Genomic DNA, 27,391 nt, shown 5'->3' with positions numbered 1-27,391 from the left:
GAAGACATTTCTTAAATGATATAATGATGAATGGCACTTCTATTTAACAGTGTCATCCGCTCAAAATGTCTGTAACATCTGTTGCTTTGTTCGTAAGTTTCCACAAAGATGAAATAACTGAAGAGTGGCTGAGGAAGTGTTTGGGGTTTACAGAAGGGCTGCCTGCATTCAAGCTGCTTGGGTAGAAAGCTTTGGCTAGTTTCTCTGAGCTTCTGTGTGTGTTAACCTTGTGGAAGAATCATTGCTACTTTCTCCTCTTTGTACCTACAGTATATCATATTAAAACAGGGAAAAAAAGCTTCAGGAAAATACTGAGAACTTGTGATTTGCTGAAATACCCTCTTATGATTTACTGGTGGTTGACAGATTGTGAATATATAAAGCTGTTTTCTAATGATTTTTTTTGTTTGTGCGTGATGTCATAGTCAAGTTCTGTGTATTTGTTTCCAAAGCAGAGAGCTAGAAAACGAGAGAATCACAAAAAGCCCAACCTCAGAGGTGCAGTTGCTTGTGACTATTAGGAAAGTATGTTCATATTGATAAATTCTTTTATGAAATTGTGATTGTTAAACTTGCAATAATTTGAATACCTGGGAAAACATAATTTCATTCTGGATTTCTCCCTAAGTTAAAGACTGAGACTTTCCCCTCCATATCAGCTAATCTGTAATTTGGGGGTTTTTGCACAGAGGATGGTCATGACATTTCTATGAAATTGTGACTAGCTGTCATACTTCACTTTTTAACTTAACATGTCAAAGCTTCATTTTCTTACATCTTGTGCTGCAATTCACTTACAGATTTTTTTTTTTGAGTGGTTTTAAAGACAAAATTAAACAGTGACTTGAATGTCTTACATCTGTATTGCCAGTTAAATTGACAAGAATCCACTCGTTCTTTGTTTCTAGAATTAAACTTTAAACTGATTGACCTACTCCAGTAATTTAAGTTTCAAAAGCCTAAATCTTCATAATCTGTAGGACTTGATCTAGTAACAGATGTTTAAATGCTTTTTTTTAATCTCTTGCCCTATGTTCTGTATAATGTGTCAGTATAAATGATTGACCAAGCCCTCAATTCTTGGATTAAGGATGACTTTTGTTTGTTATTACCTTAATGAATTCCAAGATAAATAGACCACTAAGATATTGCTGACATGACTGACTAGTACCGCTCATGTGACTGTTACTATTGCAGGACATGCATATTGTTTATAATCAGAGGTCCTCCATTATAATCTGATACACACAAACCCCCCCGCCCCCCGGTGATTTTCACTCTTCCACATAAAATGGGCTGCTTTCTCAGCCGATGTTGCTAAACGTTAGAACTCTGAGGTATGGTAGCTTGGAAAGTAATTGTATAAAATTTTGCTGTTTGGGGTTTTTGCATACCAAAAGAGACTTTTGGAGGTAACATAAAGCAAAAATTGCTGCTATCAACTTTTACTGTTGGTCATATGAAAGCAAGGTAGTGGAGTTTTTACCTTTTAGGAGAAGGTATCAAAATATGGGGGGAGTTAGGGATGCAGAATGGGATGTGCGAACAGTGACATATTAAGTAGCAGATTGAATTTTGTGTGCTAAGCTGAGGTGTCAACTAAAGCAGACAGTGAGGAAATGTCACTTTTTCTTTTAAAACATCATAGAGACAAGTGGCGATGTTGATGACCTTATAATAATTGTTCTTGTTAGAACACTGACCTTCAGACTGGGAGATGAAGGTTTAAATCTGCTTTTTCAGACTGGGATTCAAGTTCTATCTTCCAGAAGCACACATGAAACTTCTGTGTGCTGGGAAATCTTTACTTCTTCCTGTTGAAGTTGTTCCTCTTTGCGGAAAGAGGGGTGTGTTACCACTCTCTCAACTTTATCTAGCTGACCAGTAAAGGCAGCCATGGAAAAAGGTCTTAATGTAGGGGAGGAGTTAATTATATGTGGGTTTTTTTAATAACAATTTTCTGGTTTGAGGTTGTTACTGTATTTTATCCTGAAGACCTGCTTTTTTGTGTGTATGAATAGTCTTTTGGGGAGTAAAATTTAGACCTCTTTGAACTTTTCTCTCCTCTTTAACTCATGTTCATTCTTGTAGATTATTATATTTTACAGGAAGGGCAATGCCCTTTTTTCTTTGTCTTTAAAAGAAAGTAGCATTCCCTACATTTTGAAAGGAATTGAGTAACAATTGCCTGACCAAACATTTAGAGGAAATGAGTGGAGGAGGAATGCTTAATTTGAGGATCCTATATGTGACTGAGGCATGAACTTTTCATCAAGTTTAGTCATATGGTGCAAACACTTCTAAACTGTTTCAAATTTTATTATGTTACTGTCAAGATGGAGAGAATTGTTGCCATGCTGAGGATTAGGGAACAGTGTGAACAAGGCTTTCCAGATGCACAGTTAAGATTTTATGTTTATAAATGAAACTGAAATTCTGTTTGTAAGTGTTGGAATTCTTTGTCGACTTAGATGTATTAAACTCAGTTGTTTAGGTACCAAATCAGCCGTATTGGTTGAAGTACTGAGTTAGCTTGGTATAGACAGTCTTTTTAGGAAACCTAGAACAAGTTGTTCACTTTGGAGTTAAACATTTTCATGCCGGGAGACTGATCTGTGAAGTGTGGTACTTATTAATATGAACATCTTGGAATTGGAGCTCTCAGAGGAGAATTAGTATCACAGATTTGTGTTTAGTATTTTGTTACTCTTGCATTGTTGTTCTGGTTTGTCATAGCTCTATCTACAAAACGAGGTAGAGCAGATTTTAGATGTTTAAGTTGCTCTTTTTAGTTTAATAACAAAATGTTTTTCTGGTAAGTTACTTAGCTTTTTGGTTTGTTTTTTTTTTTTTCACAGCTTTCATCCAGTCAGATGGCATAATAGAAATGCTGCGTTTCGATGAAGGAGACCTATTGCAGGTATGTAGTCTGAGTAAATCATCTGAACTAGCAGTGTATCTTTTTGATAGCTGCTTTTTGAAACTCATGGGTGAGTTGATTTTTGAAAATAAGCTTTAAGTCCAAAAAACTTTTCGATCTTACACTTTGGTGTGTCCTGAGGTTCTGGTTCCCTGAGCTTTTGTGTTGGGAAACTGGGGAGTTTACCACAGGTTCTGTCTGGCCAGTTTGTCCAGGGTTTTTTTTCCTCAGAAAAAGTGAGGAATGCTTTGTGTTTAAGACTCATCTTGATGTGGAGTTGGGATGCAATTGTATAGCACAACTAGAGGAACTGGGAAGTGTTGTAGGATTCCCAAATGTAAAGGCAGCTCTTGGGACCAATTTGCCACTGGGTTTAAAGAAAGTTCAAATTAGTGCAGTGAGGTAATTGGTGTTGCAAATACAGATGTTTCAGGTAAAATGCTGCCACTCGTCAGCTTTCTTTTGGCATGAGTCAAAAGGATGAAAAGTTAACTTGAAAGAATACGTACTCATATTTTGAGATGATGGTACTAGTCAGGATGAAATACATAGCAACATGGCTTGCTACATTAGAGCTACGTAGTTCTGAAGTTCTATTGACTAGAATTTCATACAGATGTATTTTGTGAATTGTATTTATGTTGAAGATATCTTTTGTTAAAATTCCTTGATGTTAGTCCTCGTAGTTGAGAGGGAGGAGAGGAGAAAGAAAGCAGCAATTAATTATTTAAATTATTAGAACACATGGCATGTGATTGTGTTTAACTTCATTAGTTACCAGTGCAGTGCTTGATTTACAGTTCCTACCTCCCATTTAGATTAGAAGACTCAACAAATGTAAAAGCTGTATAGTTCTGGGCTTGTGATAATATTTGTTTCAGATTTATGAAGGTATGTTTTCTTTTTCCCCCACCTACCTAACTTATTTGAGTTTTTTGCTTGGTTATTTGTTTTTTTTTCTTTCTTCCGCTTGGTCCTTAATGTAAATCAAGAATAACTTATTATAGATTTTAAGATTATAATGTAGAAGGGTAAGATCCTTCAAAATGATCTAAACTGGTGGCAGGAAAGGTTGCACTTAAAAACAAACAACCCAACACCACCACTACCCCAAAAAAACCCCCAAAACACAAACCACCAAACAAGCAAACAAAAAAGCCCCAGATTCCTCATTAACCAGTTGTTTAGATGCAATGTGCTAAACACATGCTCATAATAGATATCTATGTAGGCTTATTTTTGGACATATAGAGTAGAATGGTGGAAGGTTTTCCATATAGTGGTCACAGTCTCAATTATTGCAGTCTTTGACTCACAGTGTTTCTTTAATTTGGATGGAGATACTACATGTAAATATAAATATACGAGAAAAAAATCACTAGGCTTAGTTTCTTTTCTTTTACATGCTCTGTTAGAATATATTTTGTTCAACACTTTTTGTTGAACATACATTTTGTTCAAAGAGTCGTTTAATAAAAATGACAGACAAGTGTTGGCCCAATTTTTAAGATAAAAATGATGTGGTTGAATTCACTTACCTACATTTTGGGTGTTTTTTTCCCCCCAGGATTCTTTTTTTTAAAAAACTAATTAAAATTAATCTCACAAATCTGAAATTATCGTTCTTATTTAATTTAGCACTGTATTAATCGCTATAGTTTTCAGGACAAGAAAGTAATGGTGCTGCTGTGAACCACCTCAATAATTCATAGAAAGATGGAGAAGTAAAACAGATTGTTAATCATTCCAACTTTATTGCAAGATGCAACAGAGAGAGGAAAATTAGTTTAAGTATTGTGGTGGGACAAAGTCAAGCAATTCTGGATGTTGCGCTGTAAACTTTGCAGAGCTTTGGATTGCATTTGTCTGCCACTTATCGTAATACGCTGCTGAATATTTCATTTAAAACAAAGCAAGAGACAAAATTTCTAATAAATGGTTTATATGTTTTTTTTTATTATAGTTGTGGCTTGTAAGCCAAACTTGCCTACGTAAGTGAAACCAGTTCCTTTTAATCAAAGTGATACAGCATGTTTTCTGTAGGTTTTCTGTAGTTTTCTGTAAAAACAATTTATTTGTTTTTTTCCTGTAGATTTTAATATGATGACCTCTTGTGACTACTTAGTGCAATTTAAAAGTAAAACCAAAGCAAATACGTTGTTATAAAAACAGATTTACATCTTGTGAACAGCAGTTACTAAAGTTTTAAAGCTATTGTAATGTCTTTGAATGTTTCTCTTTCAGACTTTCTGTAAGTTTTCACAATTATTTGTTGATTGTAGGTCATCCTTCATTACAGCACAAATACGATGATGTAGTAACTCAGTATCATCTAATTTTTTTTTAAATATAAGAAATAACCAATTCAGTGCATAATGTGACTAATTATCTTAGTCACGCCTGTATCAGGAATAGTGTGGCCAGCAGGAGTAGGGAAGTGATTGTGCCCCTGTACTTGGCACTGGTGAGGCCACACCTTGAATCCTGTGTTCAGTTTTGGGCCCCTCACTGCAAGAAGGACATTGAGGTGCTGGAGCGTGTCCAGAGAAGGGCAACGAAGCTGGTGAGGGGTCTGGAGCACAAGTCTTCTGAGGAGCGGCTGAGGGAACTGGGGTTGTTTAGTCTGGAGAAGAGGAGGCTGAGGGGAGACCTTATCGCTCTCTACAACTACCTGAAAGGGGCTTGTGGCGACGAGGGTGTTGGCCTCTTCTCCCAAGTAACTAGCGATAGGACAAGAGGAAATGGCTTCAAGTTGCGCCAGGGGAGGTTTAGATTGGATATTAGGAAAAATTTCTTCACTGAGAGGGTGGTCAGGCATTGGAACAGGCTGCCCAGGGAGGTGGTGGAGTCGCCATCTCTGGAAGTGTTCAAGAAACGTGTGGATGTGGCGCTTCAGGACATGGTCTAGGGGACATGGTGGCGCTGGATTAATGGTTGGACTTGATGATCTTGAAGGTCCTTTCCAACCTAGTGTTTCTGTGATTCTGTGATTCTGTAATAATCATTGAAGTATCAAAGCTATCTCCAGTCTTGGTTTATTCCCCCCCTCCTCAAGGAATTTGATACCTTTACAGTAGGAAGCAAGCCCTTTTCAGTTGCTTTCCAAGTAAGGCAAATCAAATGCAGACTCTTACATAACTTGATCAGTGTGGATTCCTGCCACCTCCCTCCAGTTAGAGTATATCCTCTTGATACTGTTTTTTGTACTTATTTGGACTACATATTGTTGGTGAAATACTCCTTAAGTGTTTCAATCATAATTTAGGACTTCTGTAGTTAAAAAAAAAAAAAAGTATTGGAAAAATTAATTTGACCAGATTGTCTTAAAACAGTTATTTATGGAAAGAGCATAAATCTCATCATAAAATTTTAGTAAAAAACCCTTGCATTTAGTAAAACTAAACTGGCAATGTAAATTTCATTAGTTCATGCTAGTGGATAACAGTAGTAGAGACTGTACATTTTGGGTGTGGACTTCCAGTATGTGGATTAGAAAGTGCTACACCATGTAGCTTTGCCTGGTGTTTTAACAGAGCAAAAGTGAGAATTTTTTTCTTTAGCATACATATATTTAGATTAGAAGTTTATATCTGAACAAATTTATGCTACTTCTGTCCATGGTTTAAATTACAATGAGAGAATTTCCTAATTCTGTCTATTCTTCATGAGTCCCTTGAGGACTCAACAACTTTTTGAACTCTTAAAACAATTTATTTAGATCCTGCACATAGGGTAAGAATTGTATTAATGTAAACTGTTCATTGCTCAATGCAATGTAGTGTTTGGTTTTTTTTTCTTCAATAGCAGGCAGTTTGCAGATGTCTCTATAATTGGTTGGCACTTGTTGTGGTTTAGCCCCAGCCAGCAACTAAGCCCCATGCAGCCGCTTGCTCACTCCCCCACAGTGGGACAGGGGAGAGAATTAGAAGAGTAAAAGTGAGGAAATTCATGGTTTGAGATAAAGACAGTTTAATAGGTAAAGCAAAAGCCACATATGCAAGCAAAGCAAAACAAGGAATTCATTTACCACTCCCCATGGGCAGGCAGGTGTTCAGCCATCTCCAGGGAAGCAGGGCTCCATCAGGCGTAATGGTTTCTTGGGAAGACACACGTCATCACTCTGAACATCCCTCCACCCCTTTCTTCTTCTTCGTCCCAGCTTTACATACTGAGCATGATGTCATATGGTATGGAATATCTCTTTGGCCAGCCTGGGTCAGCTGTCCCAACTGTGTCCCCTCCCAGCTCCCCGTGCGCCCCCAGCCTTCTTGCTAGCAGGCCAGCACGAGAAGCTGGACTGTCCTTGACTACTTAGCAAGAACTCAAAACATCAGCACATTATCAACATTTTTCTCATCCCAAATCCAAAACGTAGCCTCACAGTAGCTTCTGTGAAGAAAACTAACTCTACCCTGGCTGAAACCAGGACAGCACTTCACAGAGTAATAGATCTGTTTGGTTGGAAGGGACCTCAGGACATCACCCAGTACTTTCTTCAGGTAGTGTTGTGTGTAGATGGATTACTCTTGGCAGAGACTTGACTCTTCTGCTCTTAAAAACCTCTAGAGAAGTAACTTTCACAGGTTTCCTCTAAGTACTTATTTGTTTCATGCCTAAGCTGGTTTTGCTGCATCTTTCCTCTCCAATATATATTCAGGTTTTTGTCTTAGGTTTTTTTTTGATGTCTTTATAATGATAATTTTGTACTAAAAGAGACCTATAGCTTCTTTGTGCAAATTTTTAAAAACACCCTGTAACATTCTTTACTGGATTTTTGTCTGTCTACACACTACTTAAAGCATAGCATTTAATTAGGACATTAGTGCTCTGAGGCTTTGAGAAAGGACAGAGTAGTTGTTTCCCTGTGTAATAACAGTTGTTTTAGTAATTCGAAGAGAGTTGTAAATTTTTGACAGCATTTTGTTTGCTCATATGCTTAGTATTTCACTGTGCTCTCCAGACACATTGTTTTCATTAGTGTACTACTGCCTAGTCAGTTATTCCCAGTTTTTAGATTTGAGCTCTTCTTCAGCTGAACTTCGCTTTGTCAGTATCAGGCCATCTCCTCCATGTGTCCTGATTATTTGAACCCTTGTCCAGACCTGACAGATGCTTCAAGTCCCTGTCGATGATGTCATCTGCAAATATTAGGAGTGCTGAAATAAACTACAACTGTTAATTTTAATAAATTATTCTTTCATGTTAAGCCAACATACTGTCTCACTCTTTGAGGACTGTATCCTGAAAAGTGAACAGTAAAGTAAAATTTATTTTTCACAGCAAAGTTTTCATTTGCTTTTAGTTCATAAAGAACTGTTTCCCAGGTCATTCTCTTTATTGTGAGAGCTCTTGCCTTAGGTATCTAATGTTTTCCTGCACAATGTAGGTGTGGCCACCATTTTCCAGAGTGAGTGATCTTCTATTCAGACTACATGTTTGGAAAGTACTTCTGCTTATCTAGTAGTATTTTTAAAGTAGCATATTCTTACAATGAAAAAGGAAAATGGTAAGACTCTTCAGTCAAATTCTCTTAAGATGAATCACTACACTTACCCTTACTGCAATAATCTTGTGTATGAAATGCTTTTTTACAGTGAACTCCTAGAAATTATTTTACTGATACTTACTGGTTTGTACAATAGCTAAAACAGGGGGAAAAGAAAACCTCTGTGGTTATATATACGTAATACATATTTTTGTTCATAAACTGCTAGTCACAAAAGCTGCTAATGAGAATTACTATGGTCCTGAATGTGAAATAGGCAGAACCTTAACATGCCTTGTGGTGGCTTTGCAACAAGGAAGCTGCAGGACTGAGTTACGTGCATGGGAATCAGCAATGTTGATCTCTTACTGGAGGAATTTTAGTGTTTTCTGCATGATTTATACTTCATTCCATGTGGCATGGTAAAGAAGTATCTTAATAGAAGTGGCAACCATTCGGCTCTGGTGTATCAGCAATAGCATTTTCAGCATGTAAAGTTTAAATGTATTTTTTTATTACCTCAAATTTTCATATTGTATGTTGACTTTTAAAAGGGTGTTGATATGATCTCCATTAATATCCATATAGCCAAACTGCTAAAATACAGACTGCATAAGGCTGTAATAAAGTCTCTAATAAAGTGGCTGGACCATTGACCTCGATGGGTGTACTCTACAGTACAAAGTTCAGCTGGCAGTCAGTTACCCATACTGGAGCTTGATACTGAGGACAAGACTGCTTAATGTTTTCATTAGCAGCCTGGATGATAGTATAGAGAGTACTCTCAGCAAGTTTATGGACACTACCAAATTGGGGAAAGTAGTTGGTACAGTGGAAGGGAAGGCTGCTATTCAGAGGGACTTTGGCAGGCTGACAGGAACCTCATGACATTCAGCTAAGGCAAATGCAAGTCCTGCACCTGGAGGAAGATAACCCTGTGTAACAGGACAGAGTTGGCAGTGACTGGCTAGACAGCAGCACTGTAGAAAAGACCTGGGGGGTCCTGGTAGACAACCAGTTAGCTGTGGGCCCTTGTAGCAAAGAAGGCTGCCAGCCTACTGAACTGTATGAACAAATAAGGAGCCAGAAGATAAGGGGCCCCCACCCCAGCAATTGTCGAACTGCATCTGTGCTGTACTGTGTCCAATCTGGGCTACCCCAGTACAAGGAAGGCACTGACATACTGGAGTAAGCACAGCAGAGGGGTACCAGGATGATCAGGGGGATGGAATACTGCTGAGTAGTGCAGTTGATATGCCTGAGGGACAGGATGTCATCCAGAGGGACCCGGACGAGCTTGAGAAGTGGGCTCCTGTGAACCTCATGAGGTTCAACAAGGCCAAGTGCAGGGTCCTGCACCTGGGTTGGAGCAACCCCCAGTATCAATGCAGGCTGGGGGATGAAGGGGTCGAGAGCAGCCCTACCAAGAAGGACTTGATACTGCTGGATGAAAAGCTGGACATGAGCTGGCTATGTGCGCTTATAGTCCAGAAGGTGAACCGTATCCTGGGCTGCATCCAAAGCAATGCAGTCAGCAGGTCAAGGGAGGTGATTCTGCCCCTCTAATCTGCTCTGGTAAGACCCCACCTGGAGTCCTGCAACCAACTCTGGAGCCCTCAGCACAGGAAAGACATGGACCTGTTGGAGCGGGTCCAGAGGAGGACCACCAAAATGATCAGAGGGCTGGAACACCTCTCCTGTGAGGACAGGCTGAGAGAGTTGGGGTTGTTCAGCCTGGAGAAGAGGAGGCTCCAGGGAGATCTTCTTGTAGCCTTCCAATATTGAAAGGGGCCTATAAGGAAGATGGGGACAAACTTTTTAACAGGGCCTGTTGTGATAGGACAAGAGGTAATGGTTTTAAACTGAAAGAGTGCAGATTCAGACTAGATATAAAAAAGAAATTTTTGACAATGAGGGTGGTGAAACGCTGGTCCAGGTTACCCAGAGAGGTGGTAGATGCCCCATCCCTGGCAGCATTCCAGGTCAGGTTGGATGGGGCTCTGAGCAGCCTGACCTAGTTGAAGTTGTCCCTGCTCACTGCAGGGGAGCTGGACTAGATGACCTTTAAAGGCCCCTTCCAACCCAAAGATTCTGTGATTCTAAGATGTGTTTCTTCAGCCTTTAGAAGAGAAGACCCAGGGGAAAACTAATTGCTGTGGGCAGTGTAGAGTTCACAAGAGCCAGATTTTTCATTGTGTACACTGGAAGGTTGAGAGGCTTTGGAAACAAATTTCAGCATGGGACATTCCAAACACATGTGAGTAACACCCAGTTACTCACAGAAGTTGCAGAATTTCTGTCTTTGGAGATATGCAGAACTCAGTGGCTCAAAGCTGTGAGTGACCTGCACTAACTAGACCTCCCCTGAGCAAGGTTTGACTAGACGGCCTCTAGAGCTTCTTTCCAATGTGTGTGATTTTATGAAAAAATAAAAGTCATCTCATTTCATGGCAGTTGCTTATGAGCAGCTGAAGTCCTGCTGCTGCTAAGAAAAAATTGCAGTGTCTTCTTGTACAGAAAGAATTGCCATCCCCAGGCTTTAGTTTAAAAGTCATTAATTGATGCCCAGGAGTAAGTGTTGCAAAGCCAATGTCAATAGCATGTGTTGCATCAGCTGAAGTCAACTGATGTTTTTGTTTCCTTATGTGAGTTTGAGTCGTGAAAGAGCATGGTAAGAATGAGTCAGTTCAGTCCACCTTCAGCTACCTTCCAGATTACAGCATTCATTTTTTCATTACCTTAAGCAAGATATTCATCATTAATTATGTTTCTTTTAATTATGCTACTTATTATCATAGAGCTCATGGATGCAGCAATGAAGATTTAAGCTGCCACCTACGTATCAGTTTTGTAGCTGTCTCTCAACATTTAGTTGCAAGCAGCACATTGCTTTTCCACAAGAAGGAACCAGCCTTACTATAAAATAACAATATATAAAATGTTCATACAGAATTAAAATAGAAAGAGTCTTTTAAGTTAGTGTGGATACTCCTGTGCAGGAATACAGAAAGCTTAGGTTGTTGAGAATTTTTGTAACATTAGAGAAATGTATTTGGTGTCCAGAAACCTCAGGTCTTGATTAAGAGGGCCTCCCTGCCCCCTGCCGTGCCACCCCCCTGCCTTGTTTAAGACTTTAGGGCTTTAATTCAGTTGCTTAAACATAGGTAACCAGTGCTATTTGAGGTGCCCTGGGATGTCCTGGACACCTACATGAACCTGACAGATATGGCACAAGGCATAGGAGAAGCTGAGTGCCCTTCTGGATGTCAGTCTGAGACCAGGCAGGTTGCCCTAGGACATTAATCTCAAGTGGCAGTAGATGCCTATGTTTAGATGACTGAATGTAGTGCTAGGTAATATGACCTCTTACCAAGAAGTGAAGAATAGCTATTATAACAAACTGGTGAGACATTAAAATTAACCTTGTTGTTGTTGGTTGGTTGGTTGTGGTTTTGGTCGGATTTTTTGTTCTTGTTTTCTGGCTAAAGCTAGCAACCCATGGGTATGTCTTTAGAGACAGCTTTCAGACTGTAAGGTCTGCTTTTTGATTCTTCATGTGCACAAGATTGGTGTCTGGTATCATTCCACAGTTGTACTGAGTCTGTAAGGTGTGCTTTCAGGTACAGATTATCTGTGAAATCTTTCTTGAGGAGATGAGCCTCTGGAGAGAAATTGTTCTAAGTCTTGAAACTGGTATTGGCTGACTGCCTTCAAATTTTCTAACTCACTGCGTGCAAGTTGTCTCAAGGTCTTTATCCTGAAATACCTTTGGTTTATAGTTTAATCCTTCTAGGGTTATAGATAAGATCAATCAATGCATGCAACTGTTAGTAGCAACAGCCTAAATGCATATACGATCTTTAAATTAAAACAAAACAAAACAAAAATGTCATATATCTCCGATACTTGAAAACAGCCTTTTGGATGGAAGGATTATAAACTCCCAGTACTGGTAAAAGGGATGACTTTTCTCTCTCCTGCTTCTCTTTTACACTCAGTTATATATTTCTACTGTTTTCTGTTGTGCTGACCTTAGTTTTTGTTGTTGGGTAGTCAGTTGGATCAGGAAACTAATCCAATTGAATTTTTTTTCCCCTATAACTTAGCTTATTATGTCTCTTAAAATATTAATAGTGTGCACATGCTGCCTTCTTCCTGATCTATATATTGCAAGGTAGTATTTTGTTTTTTGTAATACTTCTCCTGTACAGATAAGACTTAATAATTTTCCTATAAATCATATTTTGCTAATGCTGCTCTATTACAGATGTATCCTTTATAGGAGAAAAGAATAAACTGTATTTATTAAAAGAGCACAATTTTATTTCTCTTTACCTGATAAACTGTCAGTATTCAACAAAACTCACACTTTAAATAGTGGATTGATCTGGTCCATGGTTTTAGTTCTTGGCATTTATGTTTGACATTTTTGTGGTGCAGTCACATAGGGGAAAATAGCATGTCAGACTTCAGTAATTTTACTTGAAGATGAAATAAAAAAAAATTTAGAATATGTAACTGAACACATTTGTATGTTTTTGTTTACTGCACGACTCTAAAGATTGACATGTAATAAAAATGAGTTGTAATTATAGAAACTGCCACATGAGATTTATTTTTGGTTTAGTTCCATGATGAGCTGCTGAAGTTGGTATGCTATTTCTTTGCTCTTGATTGACCCTGATTTAAAGAAAAAGCAAAAAGAAACAAAAACCCTAAAAAAAAAAACCCAATCCAAAACAAAAAAATGCACAACAAAATACCCACAAAAACCCCCAAACAAACCAAAAAGCAAACAGTCCCCTGCTCAAAACACAAAAAGTGTCACTGAAATGAATTTGTCTTTTTGCTTGTATTTAACAGACATCTGAAACCCAAACCCAGGCTTTTCCTTATATGCGTGAATCTTTGATGGATTTTTGCTCTTATGTAGATTACAGATGTATGATGTTCTATCAAAGTGATTTGTGATTTTAAACTTTATGTACAGATATTAGACTGATGTTTTCATAGCAAATTTGTAATTTCAGAACATAGGAGGGAAAACTAGAGTGTACGATCAGCCAGAGAATTTAACTCCCAACAGTTAACTACAACCATGGCTACGCAGTAGTTCAGATATTGTCAGTTAGGTGTATTCCATTTGTTTCTGTATTTTTCTGGAGTTAAATTTGATCTCCACTGCCCTCTTCCTAAAAGTTGGTCTTGGTGGGGTCTTAGGCTAGGACTAATATTAGTCGTATTGACTGCCAGTTACAATGCTTAAGAGAATAGATAACAAACAACTTTCTCTACTGAATAATTTAAAACTTAATAGAACGTGCTCTGTTGTTAGAGCCAAAGCCAGTTGTCAAGGATGGGCAGTGTTGGTAATGACTATTTTGGTTGCCCTGTCATAGGATCTGAATCTGTTAGCTCCATCATCTGACTGCTAGGTAACTGCTGGCAATTTAATTAAGTGCTTTAGTTTTGTTTCTTTAGAAACATCAATTACTGAAAGGAAGGCTGTATTTAATTTTAGTGAATAATGCACTTGCAAGGACTCTGGTAAGTAGTACAGGGTGTTTATACATCAGTTAACTTCATAGAGTAAGTTTGGTTGTTGTTGTGGTTTTAATCCCAGCTGGCAGCTCAGTCCCACCTAGCCACTCGCTCCCCCACTGGGATCAGGGAGAGAACTGGAAGGGTAAAAGTGAGAAAACTCGTGGGTTGAGATAAAGACAGTTCAATAGGTAAAGCAAAAGCTCTGTGCACAAGCAAAGCAAAATAAGGAGTTCATTCGCTACTTCCCATGGGCAGACAGGTGTTGGTTGAGCCATCCCCAGGAAAGCAGGGCTCCACATGCAATGGTTACTTGGGAACACAAATGCCATCACTCCGAAAGTCCCCCTTTTCTCCTTTTTCCCCCAGGTTTTAGTGCTGAGCACGATGTCATATGATATGGGATATCCCTCTGATCAGCTGTCCTGGCTGTGCCCCCTCCCAACTTGTTGGGACGGTGAGGTGATGTGGGAAACAGAAAAGGCCTTGATGCTGTGCGAGGACTGCTCAGCAATAATGAAAACATTCCTGTATATCAGCACAGTTTGCAGCACAAATCCAAAACACAACCCCATACTAGCTACTATGGAGAAAATTAACTCTCTCCCAGCATAAACTAGTACAGTTGTATAACAGTATTTCACAGGAACGCTGTCTCAGCAGTTTTTGGTTGTCTCCCTCCAGCAGGCAGGAAAGTCAGTGGTGTGAATGCACAGCATGGAAGAATGGAACTGGCAAAATCAGGAGAAGAATGGCTTTAAATGACTGTGCTGTAGTAAAAAAGAGCGGGATATATGCAGTTGTTTGGCAGGGAGGAATAGCAGATGATTTCAGTTAGAGAAAACACTTAAAATGGATTTGGGTCATTTTTGGGTACATCTGCATGACTGATTGTATTGCATAGATCTTCAGATCCAAAACTTCTTCATTATCAACACTTGGAGTGTACCACTTGCACGTTTCTGATCTATGTAGCAGAAAGCTCAAATTCTGAGATTTATTGAACAGTTTGTCTGTTAGCCTAGATCAGTGGGAGCTGGCTGTGGTGAACATCAGCATGCCTCTTGGCTGCAGTCAAGTAACTTGGACTCTTTAGTCCTTATAGGCAAGCACTAGTCTGTTATCTACTGAGTATGCTGCGCAGCATCTCTTGCAGAGCCCTCAGCCAGGTGTAGTCTGATGTGCTTTTAAAGAGAACAGGTACATCTGCAAGCTGTAGGCAACAGTTACATAGTTTAAATTAGAAAAAAAAATTGGAAAGGCAGACAGTGACTCATGGTTGTCAGATTTATGATAGAAAAGTAGATAATAATAATAATATGTAATTATAAGTAGCTGTTTGAAGCTTATTAAAACTTTTTAAAATACTCAAGCAATACGTATTTTCTGCAGAGCTTATAAAATCATGCTATTGTGAACTAGAAGAAATCACTGGCTTAATGTTTTGAACAAATGCTTATATGAAGTGTTAAACTAGCTTTTGACAGCACAAGTCCTTTTTGGATGGAGAGAAAATATTTTCAGCTGATTCACTTTGATTCAGTTTCTTATCTATTTTTTAAGTTGAGAAAAAATTAATGGGTAGCAGTTTAAAACTGGAAGGTTTGCTCTCACCTTTCCAGTTTGAGGAAAAAATAAGGTATGGAAGGCAGAGGTCTTTTTCCTGTTTTAAATTCTTTAGATTTTGGAGCTAATTAATTAACTTTTTAGGCAGTACTTCCTAGGAAGTTTTAAATACAAAATGTTTTGTATCTTAAGCATTCATCAATTAACTAAATTGATTTTAGATTTCTGCTTTCTTCTTTTTAATTGAATTTCTCTTGCTATTCTGAAACAATTCACTACAGATTGTAAGTACTTGCTTACATCTTACTGGAAATAGAACATGCAGGGTGACATCAGAAATTAAGAAGCTGAAATAAAAGCTTATCAGTATGTGAGTAGTATACTTCAGCTAGGAAAACTTAATGGAAGGAGTTGCAAGGCAGTGTATTTTAATGAAAAAATAAGAAATGCCCTGTTTTCCTAATTATGTTACAAATATAATACCTAAGTTTAAATGAAAGCTTGTTGAGTTTAAATGAATATTTGCTGATTTTTAAATTATAACAAAATTGGCAATATAAAACAACTTATCTTGTCTCATAGCATTCTGTTCAGTGAGGAAAAACTGCACTGATCATGCTGTACTGCAAAGCGTAATTTCATGTGAACCCCTTCTTCCTGCAGCATCCCTTTAGAAAGGCAGTCTGCCTCTCTATTTCAGAGGTTTTAAAACAAAAAAGCTAATTGATGCTCTGCCTAGACGTCTAAAATTACAAATAAATCCTCAAGTTACAAACAGATTAGCTTTGTTTTACAATGGTAAATAATACATTTCCAGCTTTCTTTAGTTTGCTACAAATTGCAGGGTCATTAAAACAAATAGCTTTGTTTTAAATCTGAAACACTACTTAGATTTGCAGTCCAGCATTGATCCTGGGCATGAATCAAACATTAGTGTTTGTGGACTAAGTGGTTTAATAGCAGTAATTATAAAATTTCAAAGAAGTGTCTCCAAAAAGCAAAATAAAATACAGATTCTTTTGTTAGAGGATTTTTTTCAGTAAATTTTAAAACTATTTTAAGAAAAAAAATACCTTTATCTTAGGAAAAACAAGAAGAGAAAGTTTAATGTGTAGTTTAAATAGAAGTCAGTGAAGTGCCCAGCCAAGGGACTTGATTTTAGTTCTGAAATGTGATATGAAAAATTTGCATTCCCCTTGCAAACAAATCACATCCTTATACTTGACGGGAACTGTGTCAGATGAGCTAAGGTGCACCATAGGCTTTATCAGACCTGTAAGCTCTCTTCCCACTCCCAGAAGATTATTCATCTTGGCCATGAAATGCCTTTAAGAGAAGGACTGAAATCCTCAATTTCATCCCCAAATACTATGAGAAGACAGAAGTTTTCCATGCGCAGCCTTTAAAACCAGTTGGTGTTTCTTAGACAAGGGTAAACTAGTTGGAATTTCCTAGACAACCTAACCTCCTTGTTTTCAGGTAATTAACTGTGGTGTCCAGCAGTGGTAGTAAAGGTATGAATAATAGAGGCTAGATCATTAGCAGGGAAGGAGATGAAGTTTCCTAATCAAATGGAGATTATAGCGTTCTTTGTTTTCTAGTTTCTTAAATTATACCTGTGAGATAATTGCTTGACTGTTATTTTATTTTTATATGCTTTTTTTGGTAATTTGTTTCTTACATGTACGCTAGGTTTTTCTTTTGCTCCCTACATTGTTATAATTTCCTGGACTTTTTTCCTCCTGTTAATAATCTTTAAGTTGCTCCTTATCTTACAGTTCGTAGGAGTTCCTACCACTGACCTGACTTCAGTTCTTGTCCAGAGCCAAACAGGCTTTTGGTAGAGTCTTAATTTCTATAAGTAATTAATTGGAAAAAGCTAATTTGCATTTTCTACTCCAGATCAGTACTTCTCCTTTTTTCTTTCAAGTTCCAATCTACTAACTTGTTACAGTTGCTGGGGTTCTTTTTCCCCCCACAGGAAATATAATGCTGTCAGTGTCTTAAATTTAAAATTATTTGTTTCTTTTACAGACTGAGACAACTATAGGCCTCAGTTCTTACCAACAGAAAAGGTAAGCATGACTTTCTAAAAGTTTAATAAAGCCATCCTATTGTGAGATTTGTGCTATTCTTCATAAGAATAATAAAGTTTTACTGTAAACAAGATTAAATACAAATTGTGTAATTTTTCAATTATTTGTCTCGTACAGAGGAAATTTAAACTCAAACATAAAACAATTTTTAATATTGGACAGCTAAATCACTTCATGTATGAAATAAGAAATGGAATTCTTTAATTCACTTTGTAGTGTATACCACAGAGTAATTCTGTGTAAACAAAGAGGGGGTAAACTGAGACTCTGCTTGTAGATTTTTTTTTTTTTTAATAATTTTACTGAAGTTTTGTTGAGAAAGGAATGGGTTTGTTTACCTGCTTGTGTCCTTTTGAAGAAAAACTTTATCATGTTATTCTCAATAGATTCTTCCCTGTCCATATGTCCCGTCGTCCTGTCCCATCCTGTCCCCAAAGAAGTAATTTATTACCAAAGGACTTTGTATGTGTAGTATCTGAGGAGGAAAAGAAGTGGCCTCTGTTTTTTTTTTTTCCTCTGGTCCCTGTTTTTTCTCTGGAGATTCCTCAAATATTCCTGTGTATTTAATGAGTACATTGAACAGTAATAATTAAGCTTGTTTCTTATACCATAGCATTCAACAAACTGTCATGTAAAGCATAGTTTATGATGGGTAAATACAGATAGATTTTTTTCATGGACTGTTTCCATTTCCTTCTCAGGAAATTTAGTATAAGGATTATTTTTTTATTTCAGATAAACATATGAAAAGTTCTTGTTTTACTATGCATATAATTGCTTCAACTTGGGCTTAAGAGCATTATGTTTGCAACAAGTTTTGAAAAAATCTTTGAAAAAAAGCAGTGTTTTTCGTGTTACACTTAAAAGCCGTGATCCTATTTGTATCACTTGCCATCAGTCTCTGCTGCCTTCTGATTAGATACAGACCTAAATCTTGCAACGTAAATCTCCTGAATTGTATGAAAATACTGTAGACTTTGGCTTAACTACTACTAGGTTTCTAAATACACTTGGAATTCAGGGTTTCAGGGGGAAAGAGTGAACATGAACGTACTGAAGAACCTTGTGAGGATGTGGCAGGTCCTTCACTCCAGGTGAAATTAAAACATAAATTCACATTATCTTTATTGTGATAATGTAAAAGAGAAGAGTTAATACTATGTGTTGAAACAAGGCAGTTGCTTTATATTTTGACCTGAAGCTTGAGGCAATTTGTGTATTATGGTAATGTGAATTTTGTCAAACTTGTATTACACAAACTTCTCATTTGCTTTTTAATTAAAAAAGTTGAGCTTAGTCATTCTGCATAAAACTTGAAACTTTGTGATGCTGTACCTTCCCTGAATCTGTCTTCTTTCCCCTTCCCCAGCAATGGAGGCTTCTCTCTGCCCTTCAGGACTTCTGCCCATTTATTTCTCATCTATGAAGTCTCTCAAATTAAACTTTGCCCCTGATGCTTTTACTAAACTATGTTTTCTACTTGCCTGTTAAGAGTGGATTAAGCAAGTAGAATATGCATTTCACTAAACTGCTCCTATAAATACTCACTTCCAAAGATTTATTCAGTACTGGTTTCTCTGTTAACCACTTACACTACATATACACCTCTGGGTTTGTAACTGTACTGTAATAGGAGAAAGAATTACCACCTGTGAAGTTACCATGCATTAAGACTTACTTGAATTTAACTTTCCTGATTGTTGTAAACATACAAATTGTAACATTTTGGTCATGATAAAATAAAAATAGTTTTTTAAAGATCAAATTAAAATTATGCACTTTAAATAATTTGTTTACTAGGGGGTTTCCTCATTTTGCTATCTTAAACTGCTTGTGTGAAGCCCTGTGCTCGTTGCTATGTAGTGGACTCAGACTTTGCACAACAGTGAAAGAATCTCTTAAAATTTGTTATTGAACTTCTCATGTTCAAAGACAAATAAGACGATCCTTAATGCTTCCGGAAGAACATGATCAATTCAAATAGGTTATGGAGCAGTATAACTAATACTAACTTCCAAAACTTCCATTTCTGTAAGCCAAGTAACTTATGCTAAGTGATCATTGTGTTCTTCCCTGTCATGGTTTGTAATATTAAATCAACTGGACTCTGGTCATTCATAACTCTCAAACAACACGAGTGGTTTAAGAAGCTAGGAAGTACCCCAGTTGTTATTTACCTGTCCTTCCTGCCAGGGCTCTCTCTCTGGTGACAGAGGAAGTGAACATTTGTGCTTGTGGCTCAGCTGCTGCAGTTCATGGTCCAGTGACTTATTTAACCCTGCCAGCAATGATGGGTTTGTACATAGATTGTGAACTGGAGCTGTTGTGCTGTGGGTATTTGTTGCATTCTTCCACGAGCTGTTAGGGGATTGCAAAATGGTGGGGGACACAGCTGCGGACAAGAACTTAAAACAGCTGTAGCTATATGCTGCAGGATGTCAGGCAGATTGCAACTATGAAAACATTAATTTAGGAATCGCAGTTTAACTCTGAGAACCATGATTAGTGTATTTTATATCTTGGGTAGAGTCAGACTTTATGGAGGTAGTTTAAATGGAATAGTATCTTGTTTAAATCATTGACTCTCAATGGCAGAAAGGAGGTGCCTTTATTGGGACCTAGAGATTATGAGCAATTTTTTTTGTCTCCGTCCCCCGTCCCCCCTTACTGGTTTTACATGGATCTTTCTTTCAAGTATTTTTCTCGGTGATTTTTTTTCAGTGGCGTTGCTAAAAACTCTAGGTTTCTGATCCACATGCTTCACTTCTCTAGATGACTTGTCTTTCATTGTACTTACTAGAGATTCTGATATCTCCTGCTTGGTATAGCTTGCAGGTATTTCTGCCCTATCTAGACAGTTTATTCAGTTCTTTGATCTGCTTTTTAACACTAATTGGGAGGAGGGAAATGAACTAGCCATTTAATTTGTTTTGTTCTTGCCCATGGTCAGGTTACAGTTCAAGTTTCTCCCTGTTCTTTCCCCACCCTTTCCCCAGACAACCCCCTCAGGAAATGTTAGCTTTGAAGTTTAACATCTGATATCATGAGTATGTTTTCCTGATACAGGGTTAATGTTGGCATAACTGAGCCAACCACTAGCTGGGTGTAGTTTGTGAAAAACTTTTGTTGCTAGTCTTTTTATTCATCTGCACTTACAGCAGTGGCTACTGCCAGATACCAAAATGGCCAAATGTTCTGTGGGAGTTCACTTTCTCACTGGGGCTGTGTTTAATACCCATATTTCTAAAACAATTTTAACTATAAAAATTGAAATACATTTTCTGATATATGCAGCTCAACCTTATTTTTAGATATTGACAATTCATGGATGCACTCAGGGAAATATGACTAGTTACTTATTTTTTAGCCAAAAATGGTCTGTCTTTGAGGTGGCTCTTTCAAGGACATTCTGGTACAAAAAGTACCCACTGTGAGGTATTTGCCTATTTGTCATTTAAAAAATTCACGTGGTTATTTTTGGACACACGTTCATTTTATTTGTGGTAATAGAAATAACAAAGTAGTGGCTTTCTAAGAGTTTGTGTTGCTAAATAAAATAATGAGATCTCTTGCTATTTGACAGTTTAATGCCGTCGTCTATTTCTTGACAATTTATGGTACAGGAGAGGAAATGAAACTCTTTAAACAACTGGTAAAGTAATGTGGGAAAAATAGATGTAGAGTAATGCTTAGATTTGAATTTTCCACAGTAGCAATTAAAGATGGTACAGATAAGACTCCACAGAGCACATACCTCCTCCAGAAATCCTAGAATCAGCTAGAAAGGTAAAGTGAGGATAAAGAGTAACAGTTACTACCCAACTTTGCAGAAATCTTTAAACACTATATTTGACAAGCATTTTCTTCATCTCCAAATGCAAAGATGTGCATTTATTTATTTATTTAAAATTATGAGTGCCTAGTACTCTGTAATAAATGGCAAAATATTATAGAATTGCTGCAGAGTATCCTCAGAAGAAAATTGTGTCTCAGCACAGATGGATATCCATGTCACCTACAGTCTTTCCAGGCATTGATATTTTGACCATCTTTATAACTGTATCTGGACTAACCTTACTTGAGACATGAAGTTGCACTTCAGTGAATTGCATCTGGTTGTAGGTAGTTTCTGGGTAGTAGCACTACAGTAGTTATTTTAGTAGTTGAGGTAAATGCCCTCTCACTTGGATGACAGAGTAGGTGGTCCGGCGAGGATAATGATTGTATCAGGGAATGTGTGTAGTTCACTCTTGAGTCTCATTTTTAAAATCAAAATTCTTGAAGAACAGGAAGAAGTGTTGGGACCATCTTAAATCATTTTCAGGAACTAGTAATTCCTGAAACTACTTAGGTTCAGATGGCTCCTGGCCAATTCTTGGTCTGCTGGAGCTTGTTGGCAGATGTCCTCTCTCATTCAGCTTCATCTTTTCCTTTTTGTGTTGTTCTTCTTGACTTTGAAGGTTAGGAAACTTGGAGGGGTAGGGAGAGAAAAATGTTTAAATTCTGATATAAGACTAGGAGCCATAGCTCTACACATGTAGAATAGTAATTAAGTTAAATGTCATTATGCTGTAAAGTTGCCCTACCCATGGGTGTATCCAGCCTTCAGTAGGCAAGTGCCCAGCAAAGCAGACATTATAATGATTTTGTAAGTCTGCTGCAAGTTGACTCATGTTGGGCCTTTCAGTAGGCAAAGTTTGGGAATTCCAATATTGCTTGTTCCCATTTGAATCGTATTACAGTTGTTACTTTTATTATAATAGTTGGCATTCATTATGATGTAGCTGCCTGTACCAAACTTTAGCCATTTAAAGACTGTGCTGTGTAAATGGCTATCCAGGATAATATAGCTATATAGTCTGAGAAAATGTTGCTTAAACTTCTCATGTATATGGAGAATCATGTATGTCCTGATTGTTCAAGTTAGGTCAAGTTACTCTTGACTGCATTTTCAATGCATTTGAAATAAAGATCTTCATTATAGCTTCTGTAAATATTTATGAAAACTTTTGTATAAAAGGAATTGATATGTCCTTTTACTAATAATTACCAACAAAAAAGAGGTGCTGGCTGACTGCTCAAAGTTTTAAAGTTGGAAAAAATTGACAGAACTATTTTAAAAATCATTATTGAAGAAGAGCAGTTTCTGTTTAGTGTTATCTTGACAATGGAGGTACATGAGCTTTTTGTCCTTTTCAGGATAAAAATGCACTAAATGTGTTTTGTTTTGTTTTTTTTTAAATTGGACCATCAACTTATTTTATCCTTTCAAAATATCACTGTTAGTATAATTTTCCAACTTTATTCTTTTATGTCTAGTGTCTCTCTAAACTTCATTTTGTTGAGCACTTATTCCACAAGGCTTGATTTTAGCCTGAGAAGGTATACCCAAGCTCTCTCATTTGACAACTGTAATGAGTCAGAGCAGTACTTAATAGTAGCAAGAATTGTAATGTACTGTAGATCTTTATACAGTTCTTCCTATTAGTGTCTTACCTTTACTTCTATTGTTTTGTGATGCATATGTGTGTGTATATATACATGCATTGAGTGCAAACTAAAGCTGACTGTACTATGCCTACTGTTGCCCCAATAATGTTTTACTTTCATTATGTGGATAAAGCTATTTTTAACGACTAGGCTTTAAGTAGTATTGAAGATGCTTTGACATCCAAACTTAGAGAGCTGTAAATCGATCAACATGAATAGATTTCTCTATTAGACATATATTATACTTGAAGTGTGAAGATTCAGTTGTAGAGTACTAGAGTGAGTGATTGAGATGTATTTTTATAAAAAAAGCTGTTGATTTGTTATACTGTTGTCATTGCCTAAATCTGTGCTGTTAGAGAATACAGTTATGATTTCATACCCTATTTGTAAATTATTACTCCTGTAAAGAGCTTCTTTGTTGAAATGGTTCAGGAATGTGGTAAGATACCTGAGTTTGATCAATAATTAGTTTCCCTGGAAGTACTGAGTTCAAGGCCTCAGCTCTCATAAGGTGAGCCACATGGACCTGTCTGAGGACATCTTCCATCTCCTGGGTTCTTCCTCTCTTGAGGCATAACTGGGTGCTTCTGCTGCCCTGGCTGGGTTTGTAGAGCAGCTCTGTGTCTTTGGGCATCTAGGATTGTTTTATGCAAAGTCAGAAAACAAAGATCTAAAACAGGAGTGCTATTTTAATATCAGTAACAAAAGCATTTAAATTAAAACCATTGGTCTTGAGCCATTCTTTAGCCTTTCCTGTTTATTTCTTTTACGTTATTGTTCCCCTGTTTTATGTTTTACTGTATAAATATGATTTTTACTGAGCCCAAAATAAAGTGTTAGTGAATTACAGAGTTACTTCAGTGTGGTCACAATCACATCATTCTGAATAAGAAAATGTTTCAGTCAATGCAACTTTTTTTTTTCTTTGTAACTTATATTGTGGATTGTTGATTGTGCTCTATATAACTGTACTGGTAAAATAAGCAATAGTAGAGAATGTTTCCAGATACTTTGTGATCTTCATTGCTGGATTGGTTGAGTGGTATTTAGGTTTTAGTCTTCATCTACCAGCATTCTCCTGAAGAGTTCCCAGTGGGACGTTAGTATAGGCAAAGCTAAGGAATGTTTCTAGAGCAGAGTCATTGTCTTCTGGAGATTATGAGCCTTTAACAGTATAGACACGGACTGTTTTCTCCCATGTGGCCTCAATACCATCAAATGGGTCTGAGATTGTTTATGTACTAGTGTAGTTGTAGTTAGAGAAACTCATGATGTGTATGTAAATGACTGTTAGACCTTGAGGAAGGTGTTTGGATATTGCTATGAAAGATAATACCTGTTTAGCTCACTATTTCACTTAGCCATCATTATATAGAGGGAAACTAATACTTCAATTATATTCATTTCCAAGATTTATACTCTTGCATAATCTTTCTTGGAGACACCACATAATCATGTAAGCGGCTGGTAAAATTACGGTATTCTGACTGGACTAGTTTGTCAGACTGTTTCTTCTTTGGAATTAGTTGCTCTATTATTAATATTAATGAACATTTTGCTAAGAAAGGGCAATTTGAGATGGGAAGGAAGCAAAAATATATCATTTAACAGTATCTTTTACAGCATTTTAATTTTTCTTGCAGTGTATCCCTATATCGGGGAAATTGCCGACCTCTCCGGTTTGAGCCACCAATGCTGGATTTCCATGAACAGTAAGTTGAAAAGTCTTCTCATCTGTTTAGTTAGACAAATAGAAAAAAACATCTCAAGAGCATTTAAAACTGATGGAGGAGGTTGTATACATAAATTAAATTGATAGATTGCCCATAAGTGTAGCTGACCTATGTGTGGCAGAGAGCTGGTGTACTCAGTCTTAAATACCATGTAGCGACCTGTCAGCAGCCATGGTTTTGGTAGTGTAGGTACTTGACTTACTTTTTAAGTACTTGTACAACTTCTCTGCACAGTGGAAACAGTTCTAAGTCTAGAACTTAATGTACTGAGGTGAGGTTACCTTTCTGCTTGTACATAACCCATGTCAGAGAGCATCTACTCTAGTGTGTCCATTTTACAAATGCTTTGGTGGCAAAAAAACTTTGTCGGTACATCAGTAGATGTAGAGAACAGTAGTTCTCTATTAGAACAGTAGTGTGGAGTTGTGAAAATACAGCTTCAAGGACAACAAACAGCCTCCAGGAACTTAGCTCCATGCTCCACCCTGCAGCTGCTGTTTCGATTCTCAGTGACTGAAGGTAATGGTTTACAGCAGACTTACCTGTGGCTTCTCTAAAAGACAAAAGAAGGGGAGGAGGAAGGACACTTAATTTCAACAATGTACCTGTTTGTAACAGGTTCTTCTGAGAACGACTTCAGTCTTTAGTTTCTCTTACCAGTAACTGGTTACTGTGTATAGGTAGCTACAATCATTCTTCTTATTAACAGTCAAGATCCGTTCTGGAGTTGGTGTACATGGATGCTGCCTCTGTGCATGATTGATGCTTTGACACAGTGTAAACTGCAGTGAGGGCATTTCAAACATTTTGTTAACAGTTCAGCCTGGAAGGAGGAGAACGGCCCAGGTGTGCCTTAGCATGGTATTGCTTCTCCCACCCTCAGGCAGCACTGCTGATCGATGAAAGGCTGCTTTATTTATAGATAAACCACAGATTATTAATAAAAAATATAGTACCCCTGGTCTGTAGGAAAGACCATTGTACAGTGTGGTGACTACAGAGATGTGCAAGGAAGCTTCAGTATATTGGCATGGTGTATACTTCTGTTTCTGAAAGAAGAGAGGATTTAACTGTGTATTGTTTGCACAGAGTAGTTTTCCAGAAATAATCTTTATACAAAAATCCCAAACATAATGCCACTAAATAGCAAAACTATATGAAAACGCCTCATTTTATGAAATTTATTTGTGCTCAGTCTAACAAAATTGTAACTTTTACTTCTGAGTAAAGACATAGTAAATCACTCTGTCCCTTATTCCTTCAAAATTTCAGAATCTCTAGCTTTTGATGTTGTGTGTTTTTGTTGTTTGGTTTTTTTTTTTGTAATAATGAATGTAATAATGTAATGATGAATTTACCTGTTGTAGTTTAGGTCATAATCTCAGGCAGAAATTGTCTTTTGATTTATTAAAACTTCAGTAAAATGTCAAAAACAGTTTTAGAAAAGGTTTAGATATGAACCCCTAAAGTTCAGTTTCAAATCTGTACTTAGGCATTTAAAGAGAATCAACTCCGAGAAATGCTGAGTAACTCAACCTTATGGTGGGAACAAAACTGCATGTGCCAAGCACCTTGGAAGTCAAATAATGCAGATTTAAGCTTTTAGCTTGTTTGCATTTCAAAGAGACAGGGTTTTCACATTCAAATTCTGACCTTTCTTTCTTTGATAATAATGGATTTTAGGAAAGGCATAAAATGCATATTTAGTTTCTGAACAAGTATTGTACCTAAACAGTGTTTTGTTAATAGGTAGCATGTAGCATTTAGTAGAGCAAGCTTGTTCAAAGTTCGTATTTATACTGAGCTATCATCATGTATCATTCCTAGGCTAAAGAAAGTTGCAATATTTAATTTCAGTTGCAAGCTAACCTGTTCTTCCTGTGAAATTTTTGGTCTGCCAAGAGTGTTTGGCTTTAATCAGGTGTTTCAAAAACATTCCAACTTAAGCAGGAATAATATTTATTAAAAGTTATTTTATCTAGGGATCTCACAAAATCAAAATCAGTATTAAGTTGATAAATGGGTGCTGTAGACACACTTCCTGTGTCCTACATGGAGATGAGATTACAATGGCCTTACACTTCTGATTTATAACAGTTCGGGCTTTTTTTTAATGCTGCTTTAATATAAAATAAACAATACCATATCCTACCACTTTGAACGCAGTCCAGGTAATCTCACATTTATCAAAGGACATATATGCTGTATGTTAGCATATGCAAATCTTTAGCTCACTTGAAGAGATCCCAAAAGTTCTCCGTATACATTAAGCCTCTGGGAGTGGGGTGGAACTGAGGCAGGTTCTTCCGTATCACTGCTCCAGGAAACTGCTTGGACTAAGTGGAACACTCATTTGGTTATTTAATGTGAAAGCCGCCTCCTTGTTGTTTCTGAAGCAATACCAGTCTTCCTCTGGAACCAATTCTGCAGCATGTTGGATATTGGAGATTCAGGGTTTTAAAGAAAACAAACAAGAAAAAAAACCTCCACCTGCAACCAACTCCACAACTAGTGACCTTTATTCTTAGCTGCTTTCTGTTCCTTGTACTCTCTCTTA

General features: G+C 37.3%; 1 protein-coding gene across 1 annotated transcript in view; it reads left to right on the top strand.

Annotated features, from left to right (window-relative positions):
• Positions 1-27,391, top strand: part of LOC104624299 (transmembrane protein 131-like) — a gene marked incomplete at its 3' end in the record, with an annotated part of 49,946 nt that overhangs the window by 8,730 nt on the left and 13,825 nt on the right. Inside the window, exons 2-4 of the mRNA XM_010291636.1 lie at positions 2,859-2,920; positions 17,547-17,587; positions 24,745-24,813. Coding sequence (XP_010289938.1) covers positions 2,859-2,920; positions 17,547-17,587; positions 24,745-24,813 — 172 coding nt within the window. The remainder of the gene's footprint in view (positions 1-2,858; positions 2,921-17,546; positions 17,588-24,744; positions 24,814-27,391) is intronic.

Source organism: Phaethon lepturus, unplaced genomic scaffold (genome assembly GCF_000687285.1).
Source record: "Phaethon lepturus isolate BGI_N335 unplaced genomic scaffold, ASM68728v1 scaffold3167, whole genome shotgun sequence".
Taxonomy (NCBI): domain Eukaryota; kingdom Metazoa; phylum Chordata; class Aves; order Phaethontiformes; family Phaethontidae; genus Phaethon; species Phaethon lepturus.
Note: the sequence above shows the minus strand (reverse complement) of the source record. Positions and strands in the feature narration are given on the sequence as shown.